Genomic DNA, 25,039 nt, shown 5'->3' on the forward strand with positions numbered 1-25,039 from the left:
TTGCCTTTGCACTTGTTCGTATTATTTTTCCTCCTCACTGCGTATTGTTATTTTTCACTTCAGCACTCAGTATCGTTATTCATTATTTGAAGTTTTGTTTGTCACTTCATAACTGACTTATGATTTCATTTGTTTATTATTATTGTTATCATTTTCTTATTATTACCAATATTATTATCATTACTACTACAACTACTACTACTACTACTACTACTATTACTACTACTACTAATACTAATACTAATACTACTATTACTACTACTACTATTACTATTCTCTACTATTATTAGTATTACTGTTATTCATACTATTCAGGTACTAGCTTCGCAGTTCTCTCTCTCTCTCTCTCTCTCTCTCTCTCTCTCTCTCTCTCTCTCTCTCTCTCTCTCTCTCTCTCTCTCTCTCTCTCTCTCTCTCTCTCTCTCTCTCTCAAAATGATGTGCACTGTGCCAGGAGAAGTAAATGGACTGACACATTTCATCCCACCGTTAGTCTTGCCGAACCTTCACCACCTGCATCAGTACTGCAAATGAGAAATAAACACTGTCATAACGGCAATAAAAAAAAAAAACAGCAACACTCGACTGCCATTCATTTCTTCCTTTCTCAATATTCTTTCCTTCCCCTTTTCCTTTATTTCCTGCCATCCCTTACTCCTCCCTTCCCTTCCCTTCTTCCCGTTCTCTTTCTTTTCTTCCCTCCATCTATTCATTCCCCTGGAACACCCCGTGACGATTTTTCTTCGCTTCACTCCCTTGATGAGATTTTGCTTCGTCTTTTCTTTTGTTGCCAATACTGTGGGGGCGGGAAGAAAGGCAGACAGGCAGCAAGGAAGGGAGGCCCGTCTCAGTGTGCAGGGAGGTGCCGGTGCTGTGTGTGTGTGTGTGTGTGTGTGTGTGTGTGTGTGTGTGTGTGTGTGTGTGTGTGTGTGTGTGTGTGTGTGTGTGCGCGCGCGCGTGTGGATAGGTGGGTGAATTACAGCTGTTGTTGTTGGTTTTGTTATAATGATAAGCGTTCTAAAATGTTGGACTAAGCTAAAGGTATCGCGTCCTTCTGATTCATGTTCCTTAAAACTACTTGCGGTGAATAAATGGAGGGTAAGCAGCAGAAGTGAGTTATCGCTTCCATCACTATTTTGGTCCCTGCATCACTCTTCCGTCACATGTCGCGTCCCTACCCTCCCACGGTGCATCATTCTTTATCTTTTCCTCCATCACAAGTACCAATCATTTCCTCTTCCTCATCGTCCTTTTCATTATTATCACCATCAATTCCATCGCCTCTGCTGCCTCAACCACCATCCCGCCATCCCAGCAATTACCACAAAGTCCTTTGATGCCTAGATCATAGTAATATGCAAGGCGGGCACGCCATCATGGACCCCCTTCATTTGCTGGAAGTGAGATTCTCCAAATGAATGTGGCATGACTTGACTCATGCCGTTGGTTAGGCAGAGCACACTAGTTTGCCCTCACCTGGAATTGCACAACTTTAGTGTTACAGTGGTATTTCCACTATCACCAAACAAATATCTTTTAAATGATTATTGTGATCACCGAAGGCAGTCTGATACCCTAGAATTTTCCTTCCCATTGATCATCATCATGCTCCATGCTCTGCTGCCTCTTCTGGAAACACCCAAACATTGGTTTAGGGATGAAAGTGATGATATAAAAAAAATCATAGTCAATAAAATTTATGGAATGTCTATCAGAAAGGAGTGGAAGGCATGAAAGGCGAGGAGCATCCAAGCTCTGTCTTAAAGCAGGATATTGCTGTAGCTCCGTGAGTGTGTGACGGAATGAAGCGCTCGGAAGCACAGGAAGCAGGTGGTTGCTTTTGTGCTATTTGCTAACATTACTGCTGTTTTTCAAGTCAATTCCAGAAATTTTAATGATAAAGAATTTTCTGCCACTCTAGTTATTGATATATGCATATCTTTGCAGTACATAAATACATTGATTCAGAAATAAACCACAAAATAATAATCATTTGTTTAAACTTGAGTGAGCGAAGTGGGGCATTTCATTCTGCTCTGACGTAAATTATTTTATGAAGAATAAATAAAAACAAGGCTGGGGCCAATTTCCATCCTGCCAATTCCCTTCCACTCGATAGAGATTCTCACAGAGCTGCCTTAAATTCCTTCCGTCCGTAAGAATTTTCCTCGCTTTTGTTCGGTCACGTGCAAATAAATGGCTTTGCTCACGCACCATGAGAAGGCGCGGTGACCGTGTGCTGGGGAGGGCCGGAGACCTGGGTGGTGGCAGAAAAGAGGGAGAGGGCAGGGGCACATATTGTGTGAAGGCTGTAGGCCTGCCATGACGGAACTGTCCACGAGTAGAGAAGACAGACAGGTAGATACAGAAAGTGTACGGTTACCTGATAACTCCTAAAAGCCATTATTACTTTGTACAACTTTTTTTTTTTTTTACTCTTATTTTACAGATTAAACAATATAGCATCATCTCTGCGTGACATATTTGTAATGTTGCCACACAACAATAGGATAGTGTGCTGACTGAAAAGTAGTAAGATTAAATTACAAATAAAATCCGGGTCAGTGAGATGGATTTTACTTATAATTTGTTCATACCCTGAGCGTTATGTTATGCCCCTCCCTTGCTGCCTGCTGCGTTATGCTCACTACGATAATGACCTTGTGAGATCCCGGGAAGGCAGTCACACATTGCACGCTCCAGGTGATGATATTGATTTAATCCCTATCATGGCAGTAGCTTCCTTAATGAACTTTGGGCAGACAACCTTATTAGCATGTTAACTAGAAGGGACTCTCATTACCGCGCCCGGAGTTTCTAATGAACAGCTAAGTAGAAAATGACGAGGAGGCGCCATTAATGTGGGTGAGATGACCGAGGACGGCCGCGGATACCAGGGCGTGGGGATCGATTTTACGGCGGAGTAATATGTTTGTGGAAGCGGCTTTTCATTATGACCTATTTTACGGGCGGGTTCGTGGGTGATGAAAGGAACGAGAGTGTATTATATGCTTTGCCCTTGAGAATTTTTCCCTCCCTTCCATTTTATACTCGTGTGTGTGTGTGTGTGTGTGTGTGTGTGTGTGTGTGTGTGTGTGTGTGTGTGTGTATGTGTGTGTGAAACATGTGGGAAATATTAATGAGAGAGAGAGAGAGAGAGAGAGAGAGAGAGAGAGAGAGAGAGAGAGAGAGAGAGAGAGAGAGAGAGAGAGAGAGAGAGAGAGAGAGAGAGAGAGAGAGATGAGCAGGGAAAAAGAGAGCGTTATTATCTCATTGTCTATATGAGATGCTCTATCATTGAATGTATTTCATAAGCCTTCACGGATATACATATTTTGTTCCGAGAGACTCAAGTTTTCAAGTAGAAGATAATCACTGAATAATAATGGTGACAATTTAAAGACTGGTCTTAAGTTTTTAGTTTTTATCCAGTGCAGTGATTTAATGTGCTATCATTATATATATATATACGAGTATATATATATATATATATATATATATATATATATATATATATATATATATATATATATATATATATATATATATATATATATATATATATATATATATATATATATTTATTTATTTATTTATTTATTTATTTATTTATTTATTTATTTATTTATTTATTAGAGAGAGAGAGAGAGAGAGAGGGGGGATGGGAGGAGAGGGGATGTGGGAGGAGAGGGGGGGAGCAGAAGAAAGAAGAAACAGAGAAGGGACAAACAAGTGTTGCCCAGCAGTGTGTGTTTAAGGATTGTGTCGCCAGGCGTCAGATGGCGTGTGCCGAGCCCTGGCATTTAGCCAACGAAACCCCTTTCTCCCCTTCTCTCTCCTCACTTCCCTTAGGGACCTACCTATGTCGTACCTCAGGTACAGTATTTCATCACGGTAATTGAATGCGGACACCCACTAAGTTTCCTTTTAGACTTAAACTGAAATGAAGTATTTGCCCAGAATGTCGTGAGAGCTATTTTATCTATTATTAATTAAACTAGGCCTTTTAATTTATCTTCTATATCTTTCAACACGCGGTCTTAGGTGTCGGTTCGGGCATTCCATCGACGAACACGAAGTTGTTATGCACGGCTGTCTTCCATTCACTACGTCAGCAACAATTTCACCATTAATTTACTTCACCTGTTGTTTGAGACACTCAGAAAACTTCTGACGTATGCAGTATGATGTATGGTTAACAGCGCAAGTCTTTCGAAAAGACTAGGGACACTACGAGTAACATAACTAATTTCGATTTGTTTGGCGCCTACCCGCTGTCATCCCTCAGAATCACAACGCCTAACACTTACCGGGCTTCTGTCGTTCTTATCTTTAATCGTACTCTGCGTCTGGAAGTTCCACTGATCCATTGAGGGAAGAATGATCGAAGGAATGAGAAGGATTGCTGTAATGGTTGAGTGACGGGAACGGCAACCGCCTACTTAGAGGTAATTGTACTACACGTAAATAATTGTGTTACTGGGACATAATTATATTCTTGCAAATAAGCATTTAGTATGTACATAAGGTCCTACAAGTTACGCCTTTAATTAATTTGCACAAAGACACTGACACACTGACATGAGAAATCATCTCATACCTCGTCGTCTTGTCGCCTGGAGCTCTAATTTTCACGGTAGAAAATCTTGGATCCACATTTCTTCGATATACTGCTGAGTCTCAGGCGGTTCCTGTCCTCATCAAGATCCCATAATATCTAGTTTCCCATCCTCCAAGCCTTGTCGCACGTCCTCATCTTCAAATCCCTGACGCTTCCCGCTCCTCCCTACACGCCTTAATAAGGTGCCCGCCAAGCCGTCACATTCATGCAGTGTAAAGTGTATGTGAATGGGGAGGAATGGCAACAATAGGACTCAGGAAAATCGCATTTTTTTTTTTTTTTATAATATTATTGTTCTGAAATTATAAATAGACAAATAAATAAATAGAGAAAGAAACTGATGGATACTCAGAACAAAAACCTCTTTTATTCTTCTTTTCCCCTCACCACTCAACTCAGCAGGCCCCGCTCCTCATCCACCCACACGTCTCTCTCTCTCTCTCTCTCTCTCTCTCTCTCTCTCTCTCTCTCTCTCTCTCTCTCTCTCTCTCTCTCTCTCTCTCAATCAGCGTCACATGCCACCTGCTGGTGGCAGTCACTCATCGCTGTATTCGGGCTCGTCCTTTTCCTTGGTTTGTACTTATCAAACAGATTAATAACTTCTGCTTTCCCTGTTTTGAAGACATGGCTAACGATAAACACTCTCTTCAATGCATTTAGTTGGAAACAATATGGAGGAGGCAGCGGGAACTATCGATGTCATTAAGAGCATTTGTATAGACGGACTGTTTTTATTTTATTTTATTTTTTTTTTTTCCAGTTCCTATCACTTGTTACATAAGTACTTCCTTCCCTCTCGCACTACTTACTCCTTACATTTCTAGCTAGACTGTGTCAACTTTGTAATCACCCCTAGTACGTAGATACATGATAGCAACAAGTACTATTATTATTAAAGTTATGTGGTCTCCTGTGGCAGAATGATCCTAATTGACAATGGTAATCCAAATCCCAGCACCCAGAAACTGATCCCCTGCAAATTTCACGGTCACACTCCTTCCCTCAGCGCAGGTTCAGAAGCTGGTCCTGATGCTTAATTGTTGTTGGTAGTTCCTCAGCATTATTTATTTATCTATTTATTTATTTATTTGTTTATTTATTTATCTACTTAAAGTTTGAATATTTCACGTTACTAGGACAATACCCCTTTCCCACATTATTCCCCTTCAGGTACGTAAACCTATCAGAGTGAGGGAAAGGTGCAAAGAAATTCTGAGAAGAGTGATGCTGGCAAACTACGTAAACCCCAAACCAGCCTCAGCGAGCTCCTTGCCCGAGACTTCCAGCAGGCAGCAGTCCCGCGCTAGCAGGTGAACGGAGAGGATGTGATGGTGCAGCGTCCGCTCTGGCACGTGTGCACAGACCCTGTTATTCCTCCTCGGAGTGTTGTGCTGCAAAGTCATTAACTAGAGATTCTCATTTAATATCATGTACATATTTGCTTATCGTGTGTGAATCATGATGGACTCGAAATAACATCAGTTTCAAAGACGAAACTTTGTTATTGCAGCAATTTTTCTTGGTGACCGTGAGTCCCTTATACGGTAAGTCTGTTTTGATGTTTTGATGATATATATATATATATATATATATATATATATATATATATATATATATATATATATATATATATATATATATATATATATATATATATATATATATATATATATATATATATATATATATATATATATATATACACACACACACACACACACACACACACACACACACACACAGTTGATCCGTAAGACTGACGAATCACACACTTACTAGCAGCATCAAAATGCTTTTGTCCGTCACACAACACGCTGAGGTCTTTTGCGTCGACTAGGTTAATAAAGGCCTGCACTACAACGTCATTCTTAAGGAAGAGGTGGGTGATGTGTGATGGGATGAGTCCAGCATGTGATCCGGGTTATCGTTACTTATCAATCGGTCGCGCGCGCACACACACACACACACACACACACACACACACACACACACACACACACACACACATTTTAAATTACGTTATAAAGATTTATAAAGTGGTTCACCGTTGCATGTTTGGTAAAGTTTTGGCAGCGTCTCCAGTCTACCAGCGACTGTGAGTGTCTTCTGGTTGGAAGGGCGGTCAGTTTTCGAAGTTACAGATGCGATATATTAACTCTATAAACAAAAATTTGAAATTATGACAAACAATCAGATACATATTAGTAATTTTCCTTTCCAAAATTGGCAAGTAGTAATCGAGATATTAAAAGTTGAACAGAAGGTAAAGATAGTAGTAAAACTCTGAAAGAAAAGGAGATAAGGGCTGATGGAAGGAGGAAGGCGAAGATCTGGCTGGCTTTGACTTCTCAGGAGTTGAGGTCGAAAGGCAAAATGTCAGGCAATGAGCAAGTTATAGTGAATATTAATATTTGAAATTCGTGTCTAGACATATAGATCAGCGAGCAGCGTGGTAACGCGGGATGAATTTGAAAGGTCGTGAATCAGTCGTTAATGTCCTCTACCAACGTCATCCTCATGAGCTGAGGCGTAATCTAACTAGAAGTTACGATAAATACGCGTTCTCCAATCGTGCTTTAGCCAAGGCTTTAGATAAACGTAGCCTTCCTCTCGGCCTTTGTAAGCGAGGCCTTCCTCGGGGTCTTTGGTAAACGTGGCCTTCCTCTCGGCCTTGGTAAGCGAGGCCTTCCTTGGGGTCTTGACAAACGTGGCCTTCCTCTCGGCCTTGGTAAGCGAGGCCTTCCTTGGGGTCTTGACAAACGTGGCCTTCCTCTCGGCCTTGGTAAGCGAGGCCTTCCTTGTGGTCTTGGCAAACGTGGCCTTCCTCTCGGCCATGGTAAGCGAGGCCTTCCTTGGGATCTTGGCAAACGTGGCCTTCCTCTCGGCCTTGGTAAACGTGGCCTTCCTTGGGGGCTTGGTAAAGGTGGCCTTCCTCTCGGTCTTGGCAAATGTGGCCTTCCTCTCGGTCTTCTCAAACATGGTCTCCCTCGTGGCCTAGGCTGGTGTGACCTTCCTCGTAGTCGAGGAAGACTGTGTCTCCCGCCAGGTCTGGGCAAACTTGCACTACCTCGAGGTCGATGAAGGCTGTGCCTTCTTGATGGACTTGTCAGTCGAAGTCCTTTTTGAGGCCTTGACAGAGACGTAATATGGAAGCCTGTCAAACGTCTCCCGTGGCGAAATATCCAACACGATTTCCATCGTTTTTCATTAGGCATCATTGGATTATTTGCCGCCTGAATAGAAACTTAATGATGCATAAAATAATAATGTGGTATGAAGTATCAAAATGCATTCAAGGGATTCGTTACAAACCTGTTGTATTAATTTCGGGGCTAGGGAGCCAGTACCAACCATCGTTTTACATACCATGCTTGAACCGCTGGTGAACTGAGGAATAGAAGCTCTTAGATGAACAGCCAAACGACATCATCGTCTGAATTAATAGTAGTTTTGCGTTGCAGCATTTTGGAGTATGATGTGTTTTTAAGAACCGATGTACTTGGTATTGGTATTACTGCAGCATTAGTAATTTCCAAACATATTACTACAAAATTTGTACATCTGACCTTACCCGCAGCTTAACTGCCCACGAAGTATGTACAATGGGGGACATACCCCAGGCGGCGGTAATGTGGCAGTGATGGGCAGACTGTCACATAAAGTGCCACGTGTAGTTCTGCTGTTCATTTGTAGATCTACGTTATGCATTTGGCTATATTTATGCGAAGAATATTAGTATATTATGTACGAGTGAAATTATATCGAACATATGTAAATCACTGTATGAATTACGTGATCTTCAAGAATAATGAAGGAGTAGTGTATTTTATATCCATATAATTTCCCTACTAAGTTACGTTTGTATATATATATATATATATATATATATATATATATATATATATATATATATATATATATATATATATATATATATATATATATATATATATATATATATATATATATATATATATATCTATATATATATATATATATATATATATATATATATATATATATATATATATATATATATATACTGTATATATATATGCTGTCACCAGTCACCAGATGTGCATTTAATTTATCTATATATTCATTTATTTTAGTTATTTACTCGGCCACTTAGTTATTCTTGTGTTATGTAAGACAAAAAAGAAGGGAGCTCAGTTAACATCAAGGAGCAAAAACGATTATGGATTTATAGTTAGCTTAGGGGAAACCGTATTTACACTGCTGTGCAGCTTCGATTCCCACTTCCAGGCGAGATACAGATATGTTAGATTTGCGACAGACAATGACAAATAATACAAGAGATGAAAAACATTCCTTAGAAGAGGAAATTAAAAGAATTTGAATTTACTTTCGTTAGAGAGGTCTCCATTGAGAGGGAATCTGACAAGTGTTTAAGTGGCCTAAGGAATGTGACGGCCATCTCCGCGGGAATTATACATTTATGAATCAATGAGCTGATCAGCAGTTATGTTACGTACGTCTATTAGTAGTGCATACCAGCGCCACCCATCACCTCCGCCCCCCCCTACCCACCCCACATTGTTTTACGGGCTCCTCTTGAAGAAGACTTGGTTTCGTGAAGCATCGAAGCTTCGAGGTGCTCAGTAAGACTCGTTAAACCAGAGAGTTATCAGCAGGCAACTGACGTCACATCCTCGCTCCTGCCTCTTTCCCCCTCCTGTATACCGAACTTATTATAATATAAAGGAACAGCTGTGGTCCTCTCGGAAAGGCTTTTCATTTTGACTTTCATCTTTCTCACTGAGCACAAAGATCCCCTTCTTAGTTCCAACACCTTTACCTGTAGTCTAAGGTTGACTTCTTATTACGATTTCCTAGGTGGTAGCTCTTTATGTCCCTGCCCCTTTTTGTATTTATTTTGATTACATTTTTATCGTCCACTTCGGTAAATAGCATGTGTATCCTCATTGTGTGATCCCATTTTGGTTTACATTGTGGGTTTGTTATCTGTTTACCGTTAGTGGCTTGTAAGTGATTGACTTGGTTCTTTGTATATAGTAATAGCATCCATTATAAGTAGTAGTAAGATAACCTGCCCCTTAGTTGTAAACTCCCTACTGTTAAGGACCTGCGGATATTTCTTCTATAAGCAACAGCCTACATTAAAAGTGATTTTAAGATAACCTGCCCCATATCTATAATAAGTCTTTTATAAGAACATGAGTATCCCTAGGTGTGCTGGTATAATTTAGTTTTATAAGTCATAGATTATGTGGATTGTGATAATTAACATGCAGAAAAATTTTCTCTGAACCGGAATTAACGTTCGGAGGTGACGCACTGTGAATAAATATGGAGAATACAGCGAAAACAAAATGACCGCGGCAAAGCGTGGCCATGTCCCGCACCTACGTACAGTATTATGACAATAGGCCAGAAGAAATAGCTCCGCTGACAATTCTGGCTCTTCGAGGTCACTCTATAACCAAAAATTATTTTTTCCAAACTTAAATTAATAAATAAATCATTTTGAGAGGGGGAGAATATATATATATATATATATATATATATATATATATATATATATATATATATATATATATATATATATATATATATATATATATATATATATATATATATATATATATATATATATATATATATATATATATATAAGCTGGGATGTTTGCCTTTGCCTCACCATTACCAAGTGAGTTACTCGTGTCTTCTGTAGCATAAATAGTGAAGACAACGGAAAGAATACTGTAAAATGCATTTTTTAATACATATCAAGAGGATGCTGAGGTTATCGCGCACTACAGACACAACTTCAAGATGAAATGGAGACAACGGTCAACCCGAAGGGAAGCTACAATCTTGATCTATCCTTGAATGAACCCTCGCCTGTACTTTATGCACGCACCCAACCTAAGGTCACCGTTTTTGCTAATTGATGATCCCGTCTAACAGGTTGGGTCCCTTCACCAATCACTCTACTCCTGGCTCCTATTACCCTCAGTTTCCTCCCTTCCTATGCCTCTCTACACATCATCTTCCGCCCCCTTGCCGCCCATCATTCAGCGCCCCAGCGTGCCACTTAACCAGCCTCCTATTACTGGCTTCCTCACTCATTAGTCACTTTCCTGGTCATTACTCTTCTTTCCCTCGACACGTGAATCGATCATATTATTTTAGCTTGCCTATACTATTAACCCCTCATCGCTTTTTCCTTGTTTTCCGTTGATGTTAATTCTAGACTAAGATGACGCTCCCTAGCCTCCTCTTTTATCATCATCGTCTTTCTTTTGCGCGTTTATTTTTCTTTTACTTCGAATCAGTATTTGAAAGCGAATCAATGAGCAGTGTCACAGCTGTATTTTCTTTAAGCATTACTCTTTTAGTGTCCCTCAACAATTTCCTTTCATTATTCATTGCGTCAGCTGTTATTCATCTTTTCACCCTCCTCCATCATTCTCTTACTTGACACCCTCTTTCGTCAGTTAGGTCTACATTCTCGCCTTCACAATCATTTATCCATTTCAAACTATATCCATTCACATCTTACGTTATCCATCTTTCTGTCACTTATCACTATCCTTTTGCATCGATCCCTCCTTCCCTCCCTGCGACTCCACCATTGGCCCTCCTCAGCGCCTCACCCATCGTCATGCTCCTTCTTTCGTATTCATAGACTCACGCCTTCGCCAGCCTCCGGTTCCTGAACTCACTTTGCCTTCACGAGTTATTTATTCATGGTTCTGATATTTTTTCTCTTTTTTACTCATCATTCATTAGTTTTTTTTTTCATTCTTTCTTTTATTTGTTTATTTTATTGTGAAAATAATAATGAATTTTGTTCCATGCATATCAAAGCCTTAAGCGTAAAGCTGTTATTGTTAGAATGAGTTTTCTTGTTATTTGAAAATTGGTTTGTAGAATATTGTTCGAATCAATGTTTAGGTAAGTGATACATAATCAGTGGAAAGCTTTGCGTCTCTTTCTTTCCCAACTTGCTATGAAATTGTTTGCGCTCGAAATACACAGTACAACCTGTGTGGTTATTGGGGTGGCTCAGCAAGCAGACGGTACGAGATAGAATTCGTCCTTTTTTTTTTTTTAAGGGTTCTCCCACAATATCGAACAATCCTGGAAAAAAAAAAATGGAGTGTCTTCGTATTGGTACTTAGTGTCCCGTGAAAAGAACACTTGCAATGAATTAAGGCTTGGTCTAACCTATCGTGCGCCACTTATATGACAGTATGGTCAGCGTCATGCGTCCCTTCACCAACCTCTGGCAAGTAAAGTTTCATGGATGATTTTGAAAGTCTAATATATTTGCCACTATATCAGCCCCTATACCGGTCCTGGAAAACCTTTCAAAAGAGCAGGAAATTAAAAATTACGGCTGTGACCATATTGCCCAAGTATCATTCCATCAGAAGACGTGCATACCTCAGCAATACCTCTTTTCCAGCTAATGTGAGGGCAAAGAATATATTTTTTTGTTATTTTTGTGACTGCAGGATTCTGTGAGGATAACCTCCAAGATGGCCGGTACTTATAATTTGAAATTATGAAGCTATGACAATTAAATAATTTATATATTTTACAAATTCAGTAAACAGGACTGATTAATTTGTTCTTCTCTAACAGTTATACATGTGCACTAGCCTTGTATTATAGGAAGTATGTAAATTAGTTAGAATCAGTATGAAGGAGAATGACTGAAAAGACACAAGGAATGAAAACTGATCCTTAAGAAAGTAGATTGAAGTTTTGAAGTTTTTAAATTTAAATTTACACTGATAGATGTCTTTAAGTGGTATAGGGGATAATTATAACAAGGTTGACGTAAGCAAAATTCTCAGAGACATTAATTATTTGTAGATTCGCTCACCGTAGCAATACAATGAGTCAGTCAGATATTACTTAGTTATCCTCCAACTAATATCGTAGTGACCAGTTTAGGAAAAATATAGTTGACTCATTTGAAAGTTATTTACAATTATTTTTCTACTAACATCTAAGCGGGAAGATACCGATTCACAAGTATCATTGTGACTAAAGGAGGAAAAGGAAGAAAATGAGAAGGAGGAGGAGGAGGAGGAGAGGGGAGTGTAAAGTGTGATCTAGGTGACTGTTATGTGCAGTCAGGGTACATCTTATCCCTCATTATATTGGAATGAGTGTGATATCCGATAGGTGCAGAGGTGCTGCCAGACTGGAGGTGGAGATGGAGCTGCTGGAAAAAGAGGAAAAAGTTAGAGGAACAGAAAACAGTTGCTTATTACATTCCCTTCCTGAACACAACACTTAGTAAGGAGGCAATAATGAAATCCAGCTTGACAGCCGCTAAGAATGATGATGACGATGGTGGTTGTGGTGGTGATGTGCCACTGATATATTCACTCGAAAGCTGTAAATAATAATAATAATAATAATAATAATAATAATAATAATAATAATAATAATAACAATAATAATAGGGATGATGTTTGAATGCCCAAGATGTTCCAAGCACACTTAGTTGATCGTGGTGGTGCTGTTAGGATGGTTAACCTAAAATATAAATAAGTAGGAAGTAGGTATTTTAATAAGGCGAATTGAAGGATGCATAGAAATTATGAACTAATTGAATGATGTGAACTAAATACAAAAATAAATGAATAAAGATGAAGTGGTTTATAGGAATTACGGAAATTATGCATGTAAAGGATCTAAAAAAAAAAAAAAGGATCTAAAACTAGTTATTTCCCTATTCTTTTCCCTACTCCCAAAGGCTGCTAACTATGCATTACCGTTTACAGATTCAGGATTAAGTTGCAATTGAATATATATCTGCTAGAAGAAAGAACGTCTCAGTACTAGACAGCAATCAGCACTTCTTTGTGATCCCATTTCATTGACACTGAAGGAGGAAGCCAAACCAAACCAGTCCTAGGATTATTAAGCTGTTTCCTTACCAGCAAAGCATGACCACATTTCTTATTTTTAATGTCTGTTGTTTTCAGGGAACGAGATAATATAAAAAAGAATTATAAGCGTTAAGATGATAAGGCGGAAAGACACGTGTTATCCACTAACTTTATTACCTAGAGAGAGAGAGAGGGTGGGGGGGCAGAGGTTCGCTTTCACTATTGATAGCTGTTAATACTGGTCACAATCCATGTTTTGTTTATCAGATTAACACCAGCACGGCTACTTAAGAAAGTAACATTCTTTCTTGCAATAGAGTCTTATCTTTTCATTATTGGTTCTCCATATGCCAGTATCTCTCTCTCTCTCTCTCTCTCTCTCTCTCTCTCTCTCTCTCTCTCTCTCTCTCTCTCTCTCTCTCTCTCTCTCTCTCTCTCTCTCTCTCTCTCTCTGTCTCCTTTCTGATACTTTAAACAAACGGTGGACACTATCAACTTACGTCAAGGTCAGCGGGTCTTTAGGGATTGAAGGATTTGACAAGGGTCCCAAACGGACTCTCTAACACACACACACACACACACACACACACACAGAGAGAGAGAGAGAGAGAGAGAGAGAGAGAGAGAGAGAGAGAGAGAGAGAGAGAGAGAGAGAGAGAGAAATACGTAGAAAGATTGACCTGATTTCCATTCATCATACAAATGAAATGCCTGAAACGCTCGTTGTTTTGTGAGAAGGTCGTGCGTTTTAGGACGTCATGAATATATATGGAATCAAAGAGACAGCAAAGGAATCCCAGTAAGTAGAGTAAACAGCAAAGTGAATGGAAATCCAATCTCATGTCGTCCCCCAAGCCCTCTCAGCGGTGCCTCTGAGCGACTGTATTTACTGTTAACTTTCTGACTGTTGTAAGAGATGTCCCTCTCTAAAATCACACACACACATACACACTTCGCCTCCCCCTCTCGAGAGTCAACAGTGAAAGATGGATAGAGCAGATATTTTCAGTGTCACTTCCTACATCATACACGACCACCACAGGGCACTTGTGTTTTCCTGATGAATATGAACACCTCGATAACTGTTACTTTATCTTACTGAATCACTCGTTCGCGGTTCTTAAGTTGTCTTAAATGTATTTGATATGGCTTAAAAAAATGTTCGGATGATCTTTAAAAAGTGTTTTACCGTCAACTTACCATGAAGTGTGATGTGGGAATTTGTAGCGTGAGGGAGATGCCATAATCTGATTCCCACAACCTCTAACTATCCCTCACTATCTCGACTTGGTGTTGACCCCTCCCCACTCAAGCATACCGAGTAAAGTAAACACGAGAGAAATATGTCTGAATAATGTTTTTTGGTAATGTACAGATAATGAAGGAAAGATTATTTCGTTCCTTCGTTGTTACAATCTAAATATGATTTGTGGTCCTTGGCAATGTGCGGTTCTGTTTTGTAAGAGAAGCTACTAATCTACTTCCTACTTACTTATCTACCTGTTTTGTATATATATATATATATATATATATATATATATATATATATATATATATATATATATATATATATATATATATATATATATATATATATATATATATATATATATATTCATTCGTCTCAAACATGAAACAGCAAACAAGTAGTATGGCTGTACTCTAGTAATCACGGAGTTTGGTGTGTAAGAGGTTGTTGTACAACATCCACTTTGAATCTTTTCAAACATCTCGTTCCCCTCTTCTCTTATTCACCGATCTTTAATGGAGACCTTTCCTTTTCCCCAGGAGGCCAAACCCTGCAAGCTGGTTGGTGGTTGGTTTATGGTGCATCGCGTCTGCTTCCCGCTCCCTGCCTCTTGGGAACCCTCCTCCCATCGGCGACAGTCCAGTGCGGAGCGTGAGGCATGGAGAGCATGACGGGCCTTAGAACAGCAGAGGCCCTCAGGGAGTGGCGGCGGTAGCGTGATGGTGGGTGCGGTCCGATCCTAGTATGTGATGAAGGTTCGCGGGTGGACGTGGGATACGTCATGGGCGGTGGTGGGGCTGTGGGCGACAGTTTCGCTCCTGGTGGCGATGGCCTCTCTCGCCGCTCTCTTCACACCCACGTGGTTCGTGCGACACTCACCTGCTCCTCCTATCATGTTTGGAGTGTGGGCGTGGTGTATGGGCAGCCTGACTGACCAGGAATGTGCAGCCATCGGACAGGGAATCAGGGACACCAGTGGGGCGCTGCCATCAGCGGTGTGGGTGATGGTGGGCGCGGTGTATGGAGGGGGCGGTGCCTTGTTGGCCGTCACGGGCCTTGCTGCACTCCTCACGCCCATCTTGCCCACCACTCACGCCCGTGCCGCCCTTGCTCATGTCGCAGGCAACATTCAGGCAGCAGCAGGTGGGTGTTAGTAGTGTTCTGATCTTTGTGTGTGTGTGTGTGTGGAGCGGTGGTTCTGTTTAGGTAAACACCGGGCGTAGCCTTTGTGTATAATATAATATAACCTCTCCACGTGTATAATACACGTGGAGAGGTTGGAGCTGAAGAGCTTTAAAGAAGTAAAAATTCTCTCTCTCTCTCTCTCTCTCTCTCTCTCTCTCTCTCTCTCTCTCTCTCTCTCTCTCTCTCTCTCTCTCTCTCTCTCTCACACAAATTTGTTCTGATATTTGCAAAAATACATTTTTAAAGAATGTTTAAAAGTTTGGTTCATGTAATATTTATAGCGTTTAGGAAGAAACAAATATGTATATCTTTGCATTATATCAGGTCATTTCTTTTATACGAAACTTTTTTCGTAATCTCTTAAGTACCCACAACCATCCCCATCGCCAGTACAGTCACTCCTTTGCCTTGCGCTGCGAGTGTGCAGTGTTTGAGTGTGGCACGAATGTATTCTCAAACAGGTACACCCAACAGTCAAGAAGTGTTGACCTGTACAATTTGTACATACTTCATTCACTGTCCCTAACTCTGCACACTTTTTACTTACTTTGGATCAATGTCTTTAAGTCTGATAGAATTGCTCTACACACCCACACCTGCCGTTCTGGCTCTTAAATACTCCTGGGAAATCCCATGCTAGAGAATGAAGAGGAGTTGCAGGTTTAGGGGTAGTGCACTCTGTTTCTCTAACTGTTGACCTTCGTGTTTCACTTTAACACGACACATCAGGTACAGTTCACTTCCATGAAGACATCGAAGATAATTATAAAGTCAAGGACACATCATACACAGTCAAATATGTAAGAAGATAATGGAAACTGGAAGGAAACGTGAATGTTCCAAGATCGGTAAATGAGTGTGTGTGTGTGTGTGTTGAAGGTTTTTTTTTTTTTTTTCCATAGAAATTAAACTATGCTTGGAGGCACATTTTGACCTCCGGATGGCCATAAGCTATTTACTGTAACTTCCATGACCGGCACCGTGGTTCTCAGATGTTATACGTATTTAACATATTTTATGTAATTTTCGATCATCATTGGATCTTATTTCAAATTACGCAGATTGAACGCTGCCCCAGTCGTGAGGTACTTTTTTTAGGAGAGGGGAAATGTTTTTTTTTTCTTTTTCTTTTTTTTTTTAACCACGTGGTATCAGAAATCGTGGTCAGGGGTGAAAGGCGCGTTTTGTTTCGCCATTCACTCCCCGCATTCCACAGCCAAACCGAGTCGCGGCAGATAATGTTTACGAAACTTGTCATAAGGATTTCAAATGGACATAAAATCAAAGGAATGAAATTTAAGTATGCGTCTTAATTCCATATATATATTCTTTTATATTTATTTCTCTCATACATCACTATTTTCAAGGATTATGCTAATATTGTTCTTTGTATCTTCTCTGCATTGAAATACTTTAGGTAGAAAGTAAAAAGTGCATATTGTGAAGGTATATTTAAATAGTATAATACGTAAACTTCATTATTTTTTACCCTCCAGATGACGTGACTTGTTCATTCATGCTGCAGGATGGATATTGCTTCCCTTCTGTGCGATAATTACACGAGACGACCTCTCACTTTACTCCCCGTAACCGACCTTCTTTCATTAACCTTAATGGTTCTCTGATGCAGCGACGTTACACTCTATAATGGAACTACATCTACATTATTTTTTTTTTATTTATTTATTTTTTTAATTTATTTTTTTTTTTTTTTGGGGGGGAGGAAGTGGGGAGAGGAAGGAAGAGAACACGTTTTGGTAAATGTACGTATATATATATATATATATATATATATATATATATATATATATATATATATATATATATATATATATATATATATATATATATATATATATATATATATATATATATATATTATACACACACAGTTTTTTTTTTTATTGTGTGTGTGTGTGTGTGTGTGTGTGTGTGTGTTTGTGTGTGTGTGTGTGTAGCGGACTTTGAATCAAATCGTGGTTTGAGAATATGCTACTCGCCTCTTCATCGTACATGTATATACCGTATAGGGTATCCAACGTAAGTGGGTGCCTGCGCATGACGGATAGCTATAACTTAATAGATTATCATGGACGTCCCTGTGCTCCGAGCTACAGGCTGTCTACTTCAGGCAGACGTGAGGACCGGCCTTAGTTTATGCGTTGCCAATATTACCCCTATTTGTATTCTTATAGTGGTGACTCAGACCTTATTGTGTTTCCTGTAATGGCGGAACATTTGTTCTAGACTCATGTTTTCTGAAGAAGAAGCTATTTCCAGAGATATTTTGGGATTGTCAATTGCTTATGATTATCATTGCCAAGGAATGTAAGTAAAGGAAAATTCCTTTCTTAGTTAAGTGGCTTGAAACAAGATAAAATTAAATGTTTGGATACGAAGACCATTTATGTATTACTGTCAACACTCTTGTCCACTTACTTGCTGTTTTAGGGATGAGTGTCATGAGGATGTGACTCTTCTCACGGGGATCTCCACACGGTGATCAGTTCCTATACTTACATTTCAGAGTACGTTAAGGGGACCTAACAGTAACAAAGAGACAGGTGAAGATTGTAATATTGAGGAAGGATCCAGCGGATTTTTGCAGTTATGAAAGCTTCATATTTATAAAAATGGTGATTTATGTATTAAAAATTCAGTGAGAATGGATATGATAGCAGACCAGCGAAATTGAAAGGCCTGAGTGTTAAGTTCTGCATTTGACGAGAACATGGAATGATGGATACGTGATACAGTGATAAGTCTTTTCGTTCCCCTCGCCACCGCCAGCGACTCCATCACTCTCCCATTGTTTGGCCAGCACTCCCTGCTCTCCGCCCCATCCCCGCCAGACAGCGCGAGGATGGTCAGGCAGGACATGACAGGAAAAAAGCAATGAAAGCGTGAGGGTTAGAGTTCTCTCTCTCTCTCTCTCTCTCTCTCTCTCTCTCTCTCTCTCTCTCTCTCTCTCTCTCTCTCTCTCTCTCTATTTATATATATATATATATATATATATATATATATATATATATATATATATATATATATATATATATATATATATATATATATATATATATATATACAATCATCATCATCATGACAGCTGACACATACAAACTTAAGAATAAAAGATTACGTAAACATGCTGTATACGCATCACGTTTTAAAAAATCAGTCAAGATCTTTAAATGCAATTAATTTTAATTATATATATATATATATATATATATATATATATATATATATATATATATATATATATATATATATATATATATATATATATATATATATATATATATATATATATATATATAATTATTATGATCGTGATAAAAATGCGAGAGCAATATTGTTTGAAAACGCGTTTGAGACTAATAAGGTTTCGTTATTTTGTTTGTACAACTTGCACACTTTTATCCACGTCTTGATCCTTTCCTCATTCTAAGCTGCCGTCGGTTCTTTGTCCAACTTTTCCACCGCGACGCTTGCTTTCTCTCACCACCACAGCCACAAAACTGGAACATCAAAGGTCTTGGCATCGAGCAGTCTACCTTAGGCTTTCCCCACCCCCTGTCCTCCCTCCTTGAACCTTGAACCCGCACTACATTATCCCACAAACTACTGCATCACATTTCCACAGAACCACAGCCTCGCTTACTTTAAAGACCACTCTTACTCCATTTCAAAAGCACTCCACAACTGTGACTGCACAAGTCGTCATTTTGCTGGGCAACATGGCACCATCGCTCAACACATTCACCACACCTTACAGCGCCACAGCTCCAACATTCCCTTGCTGCGTAAATATAAGAGAAAAAGTCCCATCACATTCGTCATTGCCACAGCATATTCACAGCATCGTTCCGTCCACCACACTCCCCACGACCAGAGGTGCCGCTGCCACCCACACCCACCTGGAGCCTCATGCACTGTGCCGTGTTGAAATAACAATCCCATCACCGATATCACCAACTAAAAGTAATATTAATTGCAGGTCATTTAATTTACTAAAGGTAATGAGGCATTTTTATCTAACGAGATCCTGAAAATTAATCTCTCTCTCTCTCTCTCTCTCTCTCTCTCTCTCTCTCTCTCTCTCTCTCTCTCTCTCTCTCTCTCTCTCTCTCTCTCTCTCTCTCTCTCTCTCTCTCTCTCTCTCTCTCTCTCTCTCTCTCTCTCTCTCTCTCTCTCTCTCTCTCTCTCTCTCTCTCTCTCTCTCATGCGCCAGCTTCAGCAATCTTTCTGCCATTTCTCCCCTAGTCATTTTTCACTCTCCTTACATCCAGCGGCCTCCTACCTCCTCCCCTCGACCCCTTCCCTCCTCTCCTCACCTTCTCACACCATTACCTGCCCACGCCGCTCGTTAGGGAGACAAGCTATATTTTATTGTTGGAGTCTGTTGGTGTGTAGAGGAAATGGCGCTGTGGTCCTATTTCTATTTCACACGTACGTAACTTTTGTGAACTCTATATTTGTGTGTTTGCTGAGTCTGCCGTTCTTTGTTTCTGGTAACATACGCAGTGTAAAGCCTATTGTCTATTGATATTGGCTTATAGTGTAGATATTTGTTATGTTGTATTTATTATCTGGTTTGTACGTATCACACAGATGAAAACTGGCTGTCAGCTAAAATATGAAGATAAATATCAGAGAGAGAGAGAGAGACCCTGACTGATCTGTATAGAACATTTTTCTTCCTTTTGTAATTGCATTTAAGATTAGCTCATACTGAGTCGTTGCTTTTGTGATTGCATTTAAGATTAGTTCATACTGAGTCGTTGCTTCAAATGAGTGACGTTCTGTTTTCCCACAGTGTCGCTGCAGGTGGTGGGGCTGCTGCTGTACCCACTGGTCCTCGGGTCACCCTTCGCCAGGCAACACTGTGGCCCAGCGGCTTCCGTCTATGCCGCGGGCACCTGTGAGCTGGGTTACGCGTACATGCTGGCCCTTGTCGCAACAGCTTTGGCGGCCTACTGCCCAGTTCTGGCCAGGCTGGTCACTTACAAGGACTATACTGATTACAGATCCAATCTTAACTACATATGATGGCCGTGCGTGTGTCCCCGGCGCTCCACCACACATGCTGAGGGACTCCCACCCGAAGGACCATGTATGAAATGTCTGCCCGATATACATGCACAGTTTGTAGCCCATTTCACATATAATGAATATTCTGAAACAGAGGGTATGTCTGTCTTCTTGCATGAGCGGCAATTTGCAAACGCCTAAATGAGTCTTTTAGTGACCTGTAGTGTGGGAACAGGCCTTCATTTGCTCCTCATGGAAGTCAGTCCGCCTCTGCAAAACGAAGAAAAATTAAAGATTGTGTGTAGCAGTAGTTCATGTCTTTGTTTAGCTTTATATATATATATATATATATATATATATATATATATATATATATATATATATATATATATATATATATATATATATATATATATATATATAGTTTGCAGCTTTCGTGAACTGGTGCGGCCCATAACATACTTCAGGGATCTTTTGCTGTCCCTGTTAATAAACTATGATTCTAGTTTCAAATTTACTTTCTTAGCCGTGTCTCTTAGATATGAAGGTGTCGTATGAAAAATCTGCCGTGATTTGACTTGCAATGTGAGAGCTACATAAGGATGTAAGAATTGTTTGAGATTGTCGTGGCGAAGTCAAACGACGTAAGGGAAAGAGGAAGATGAGCAGAAAACAGGACCCTTTCCAACTGAATAACTGCTGGGAGTGTTTGGGTGCCCAAATAACAGAAGGAAGACTGAAAGTCACAGCTCACAACAAAGTAGTGTTATGTAGTAGTTTTACTTTCTCTAATTTTTGTTGATCCCGCCACGCTTGTCGCCTGAGCAGGGGCGGCGCCGCCTCTCCTGCCATAGGGAGATAAAGGCTCCATTTTACACATCCATCACGCAGAAGAGGATGAGGATTAAACATTCATGCAAGTACATCCATGAAAAAAAGGTTGCTAAGTCTTCTCGGGGAAGGAATGGAATGACGTGGAAGGAAACAACACTGCCCTACTGAAGGTCTTGGTAAAAGGCAAGCATCATGGGAGGTGTTATAAGAAACAAGTGATAAACCAGGACAAGGTAGCAGTGACGTTACGTATTGGTGGTGCAAGTGTACATACATGTGATAAGTGTGATGACATGGTGATGTTTGAAAAGTTTTCATAAAAAAGTATGGACATCATCGAATATCTTGCGAATATATATTTTACATTACACGGTATACGAATAAGACACTTATTTACAATATCATGGTAGTTATTTTGACGCATGAAAATAAAAAATATATTTACTATAATGAAAATTCATGCCATTAAGCAGTTGGTCAAGGAGAGAAAGAAGACAGACGAGTGACTAGGTAACGTTCTGTTACGTTTCAGAAACAATACGAATAAAAGTTTAATGAGGGAATTGCATATGATTTACAGTAAATATTTTCCTGCCTAACTCAAATACTCGTACTCGCCTCTTTGCATCCACACAACGCCTGGCGTTGGGGATACTAGGCTGTACGTCTCATCTCACTTTTCTCCATGACCGCGCTACATAGGCCGAGGCGCCGGGCACCGCGGAAATTAGGTCAGCTTTATCAGATGAGACGGAGAAGTTATGGTGCAGAAGCAAGGCAGCAACACACCCCGGAGGGTACCCATCTATTTCACTCCTCAGGTGAGGCTGCTACACAAAACTTTCACATTTTTTCCTTCTTGCTAAATACATACATGTAATTTGAGGGATCTTAGGATACATAGCAATTGGGAAGTAGCGAAATGTACCACTATTCTTCGAGATCTTCGTTGATTATTGCATCTTAGTGCCGCAATAACGAGATCAAGTGGCGCTGCTTTTTTTTTTTTTTTTACGACGGATACATAACCCTACTGTGGCAGAAGGCCGCCAGAGGAGGTGGCGTCCATGACATTTCTGGCCCCAGTATAATTTGATTCCTGGGGCACCTTGACGTCTCTTTTAAGAATTGAAGCCCGTAGAAAGGTAAAAGGATGGAAAAAGATTGCGTTCCGGAGTTTAACAATAAAGTGAAAGAAAAAAAAATTAAGATACAGAATAGGGGTGAGAGTAGCTCTTGTGCTGGGTACGTGCAGTCGACAACTTCAGAGACGGTAATAACCATGAAAAGGTAGCAGAGGTGCAATGCGGCGAAACGTGATTGAAAACAGTCAGAAGACCGGAGTCGAGACTCGACTCCACTATACTCGTGCATATGGATGCGATCCTCACCCACCAACACACACACACATACATTTTAGATTAAATCATTAGTTTTGGGAAAAAAAAAAAAAAAAAAACTGTACTAAAAAAAATACTGGGTTTGATATAGAAAAGCCCATTTCCGTGAGGCTACGTCGAGCTATTGCGAGATAATAAAATGAACCTGGAAATTAATCCATCTTACCACAGTCTATAATCTGAACAGTCCACACAAGGCGACGCTTCGTAAGCCATCACGTGTAGGCCTGATGGCTTCTTGCAGCTTCCCTTATTTCTTATGTTGTTATGTTCTAAGTCACACGTTAGATATTTGCCACCGTATCTGGTGTTCTCGTTCTTGTCCTTCCGCTGTTCGTGCCCTCTTTACTTTTTGAATTGGTCTTATCCTTGCATCATTATATACTTAGGCTTTCTTTCTCCCTTTTTCCTTTAGCATTTGCCGTTCACTCTGGCCGTGAGGCATAATGATGGCCACGGAACTTTCCTTACTGTCTTATTATTGTTATTAGTTTACTATTATCATCAGCATCATTATCAGCATTATTATTTCAATCATTATTTTCACTATTATTGTAGATTAGAATTATTCATGACTCGTTAATGTTTTTTTTTTTCCTTGGATACATATGAATAAACTTAAGGAAAATGTATTTGTAAATTTTTCCTTGACATAATGTATTCAACTTTCGGGAAGTAGTGCCATCCAGGTGAGTGGTAAGTAACTAATACTCTCCCCCTCCCCTCTCCCCGCGCTCTATTTACCTTTCACCTAAATCAGACAACGGGTTGATGTGGTTGATTCGACATTAATTTAATTTCCATTTGAAATTCATACTGTGGTCAAATGAAAGAAACTGTTAAGTTTCTGTCTTATTCACCCACAATTTCTGACTTGATCATAAGCTTTTTCTCATCAGCCATTATATTCCAAAGTAACACATTTATAATAAGCATAGTATGTAAGTCACAAAGCTTCTACCATCTACTAGTACAAAGCAAAGACGAACACTTCCGCCATACCTTGGCTTAAAACTATCATCACTTACTTGCTGTCTCTGCTCACAACACCAACCACATATCTCAATCAAGTAAGACAAGACAGACGAGTGAGGACGTATTATGAAAAAAAAAATAAAAAAAAATAGAGAGAGAGAGAGAGAGAGAGAGAGAGAGAGAGAGAGAGAGAGAGAGAGAGAGAGAGAGAGAGAGAGAGAGAGAGCATACCACTGTGTCAAAAAAAACATTATGGGCCAGCTTATCTTGTTGACCTTTCCCTTCCACTCACAGTCTGCAAGGGATAATCACCGCTAAGGTTCGTTGTTATTATTGTATTTTTTTAATAGCCTATAATTTTCTGCACGTCAATTTTTTTTTCTTTTTTTCAGGGAATAGATTCTTTGATAATATGGATCTATAATTCGATTATAAAATTTATTTTGATGGAATGTACAGGTCCTCTGTGAATCATATACAATAATATCTATTAAACCTTAGGAGCAATTCAGTATTGTTTTAAGTGTTTATTTCTTCTTAACAAAGGTGTTGCCGGGCATGACAGGGTGCTGCAGCCAGCATCACGACACTTCAGGAGCGCCATGGGAGGGTTTCAAGAAGTTCTCGTCCATGTTGAGAATTCAAGCCGCAATCCTCTTTAAAAGTTATTGTTAAAACTTTCACTCTCTTCAGACGATACATTTCTAGCATCCCAGGCCACTCTGCTTCCCTCAGCGAGCTCCTATTCTTTCCAAGTGTTGTGTGGTGCTGCAGTGATCGAACGTCCCATCTTACAAAATTAATGATCCATATGGTTATTTATTTCTCTATCTACATATCGATAT

The 25,039-nt window shown here is 39.8% G+C and overlaps 2 protein-coding genes across 2 annotated transcripts; one reads left to right on the forward strand and one right to left on the reverse strand.

Annotated features, from left to right (window-relative positions):
- The first annotated feature begins 5,900 nt into the window (after positions 1-5,900).
- Positions 5,901-23,380, forward strand: LOC135102878 (LHFPL tetraspan subfamily member 7 protein-like). The gene is made up of 3 exons (XM_064008477.1): positions 5,901-6,164; positions 15,306-15,909; positions 20,771-23,380. Exons 2-3 carry the CDS (start codon positions 15,516-15,518, stop codon positions 21,001-21,003), a joined length of 627 nt encoding a protein of 208 aa, XP_063864547.1. The 5' UTR covers positions 5,901-6,164; positions 15,306-15,515; the 3' UTR covers positions 21,004-23,380.
- Positions 7,159-7,599, reverse strand: LOC135102553 (putative uncharacterized protein ENSP00000383309). The gene has a single exon (XM_064007835.1). The coding sequence runs from the start codon at positions 7,597-7,599 to the stop codon at positions 7,159-7,161; it is 441 nt and encodes a 146-aa protein (XP_063863905.1).
- Positions 23,381-25,039: the final 1,659 nt, after the last annotated feature.

Source organism: Scylla paramamosain, chromosome 8 (assembly GCF_035594125.1).
Source record: "Scylla paramamosain isolate STU-SP2022 chromosome 8, ASM3559412v1, whole genome shotgun sequence".
NCBI lineage: Eukaryota > Metazoa > Arthropoda > Malacostraca > Decapoda > Portunidae > Scylla > Scylla paramamosain.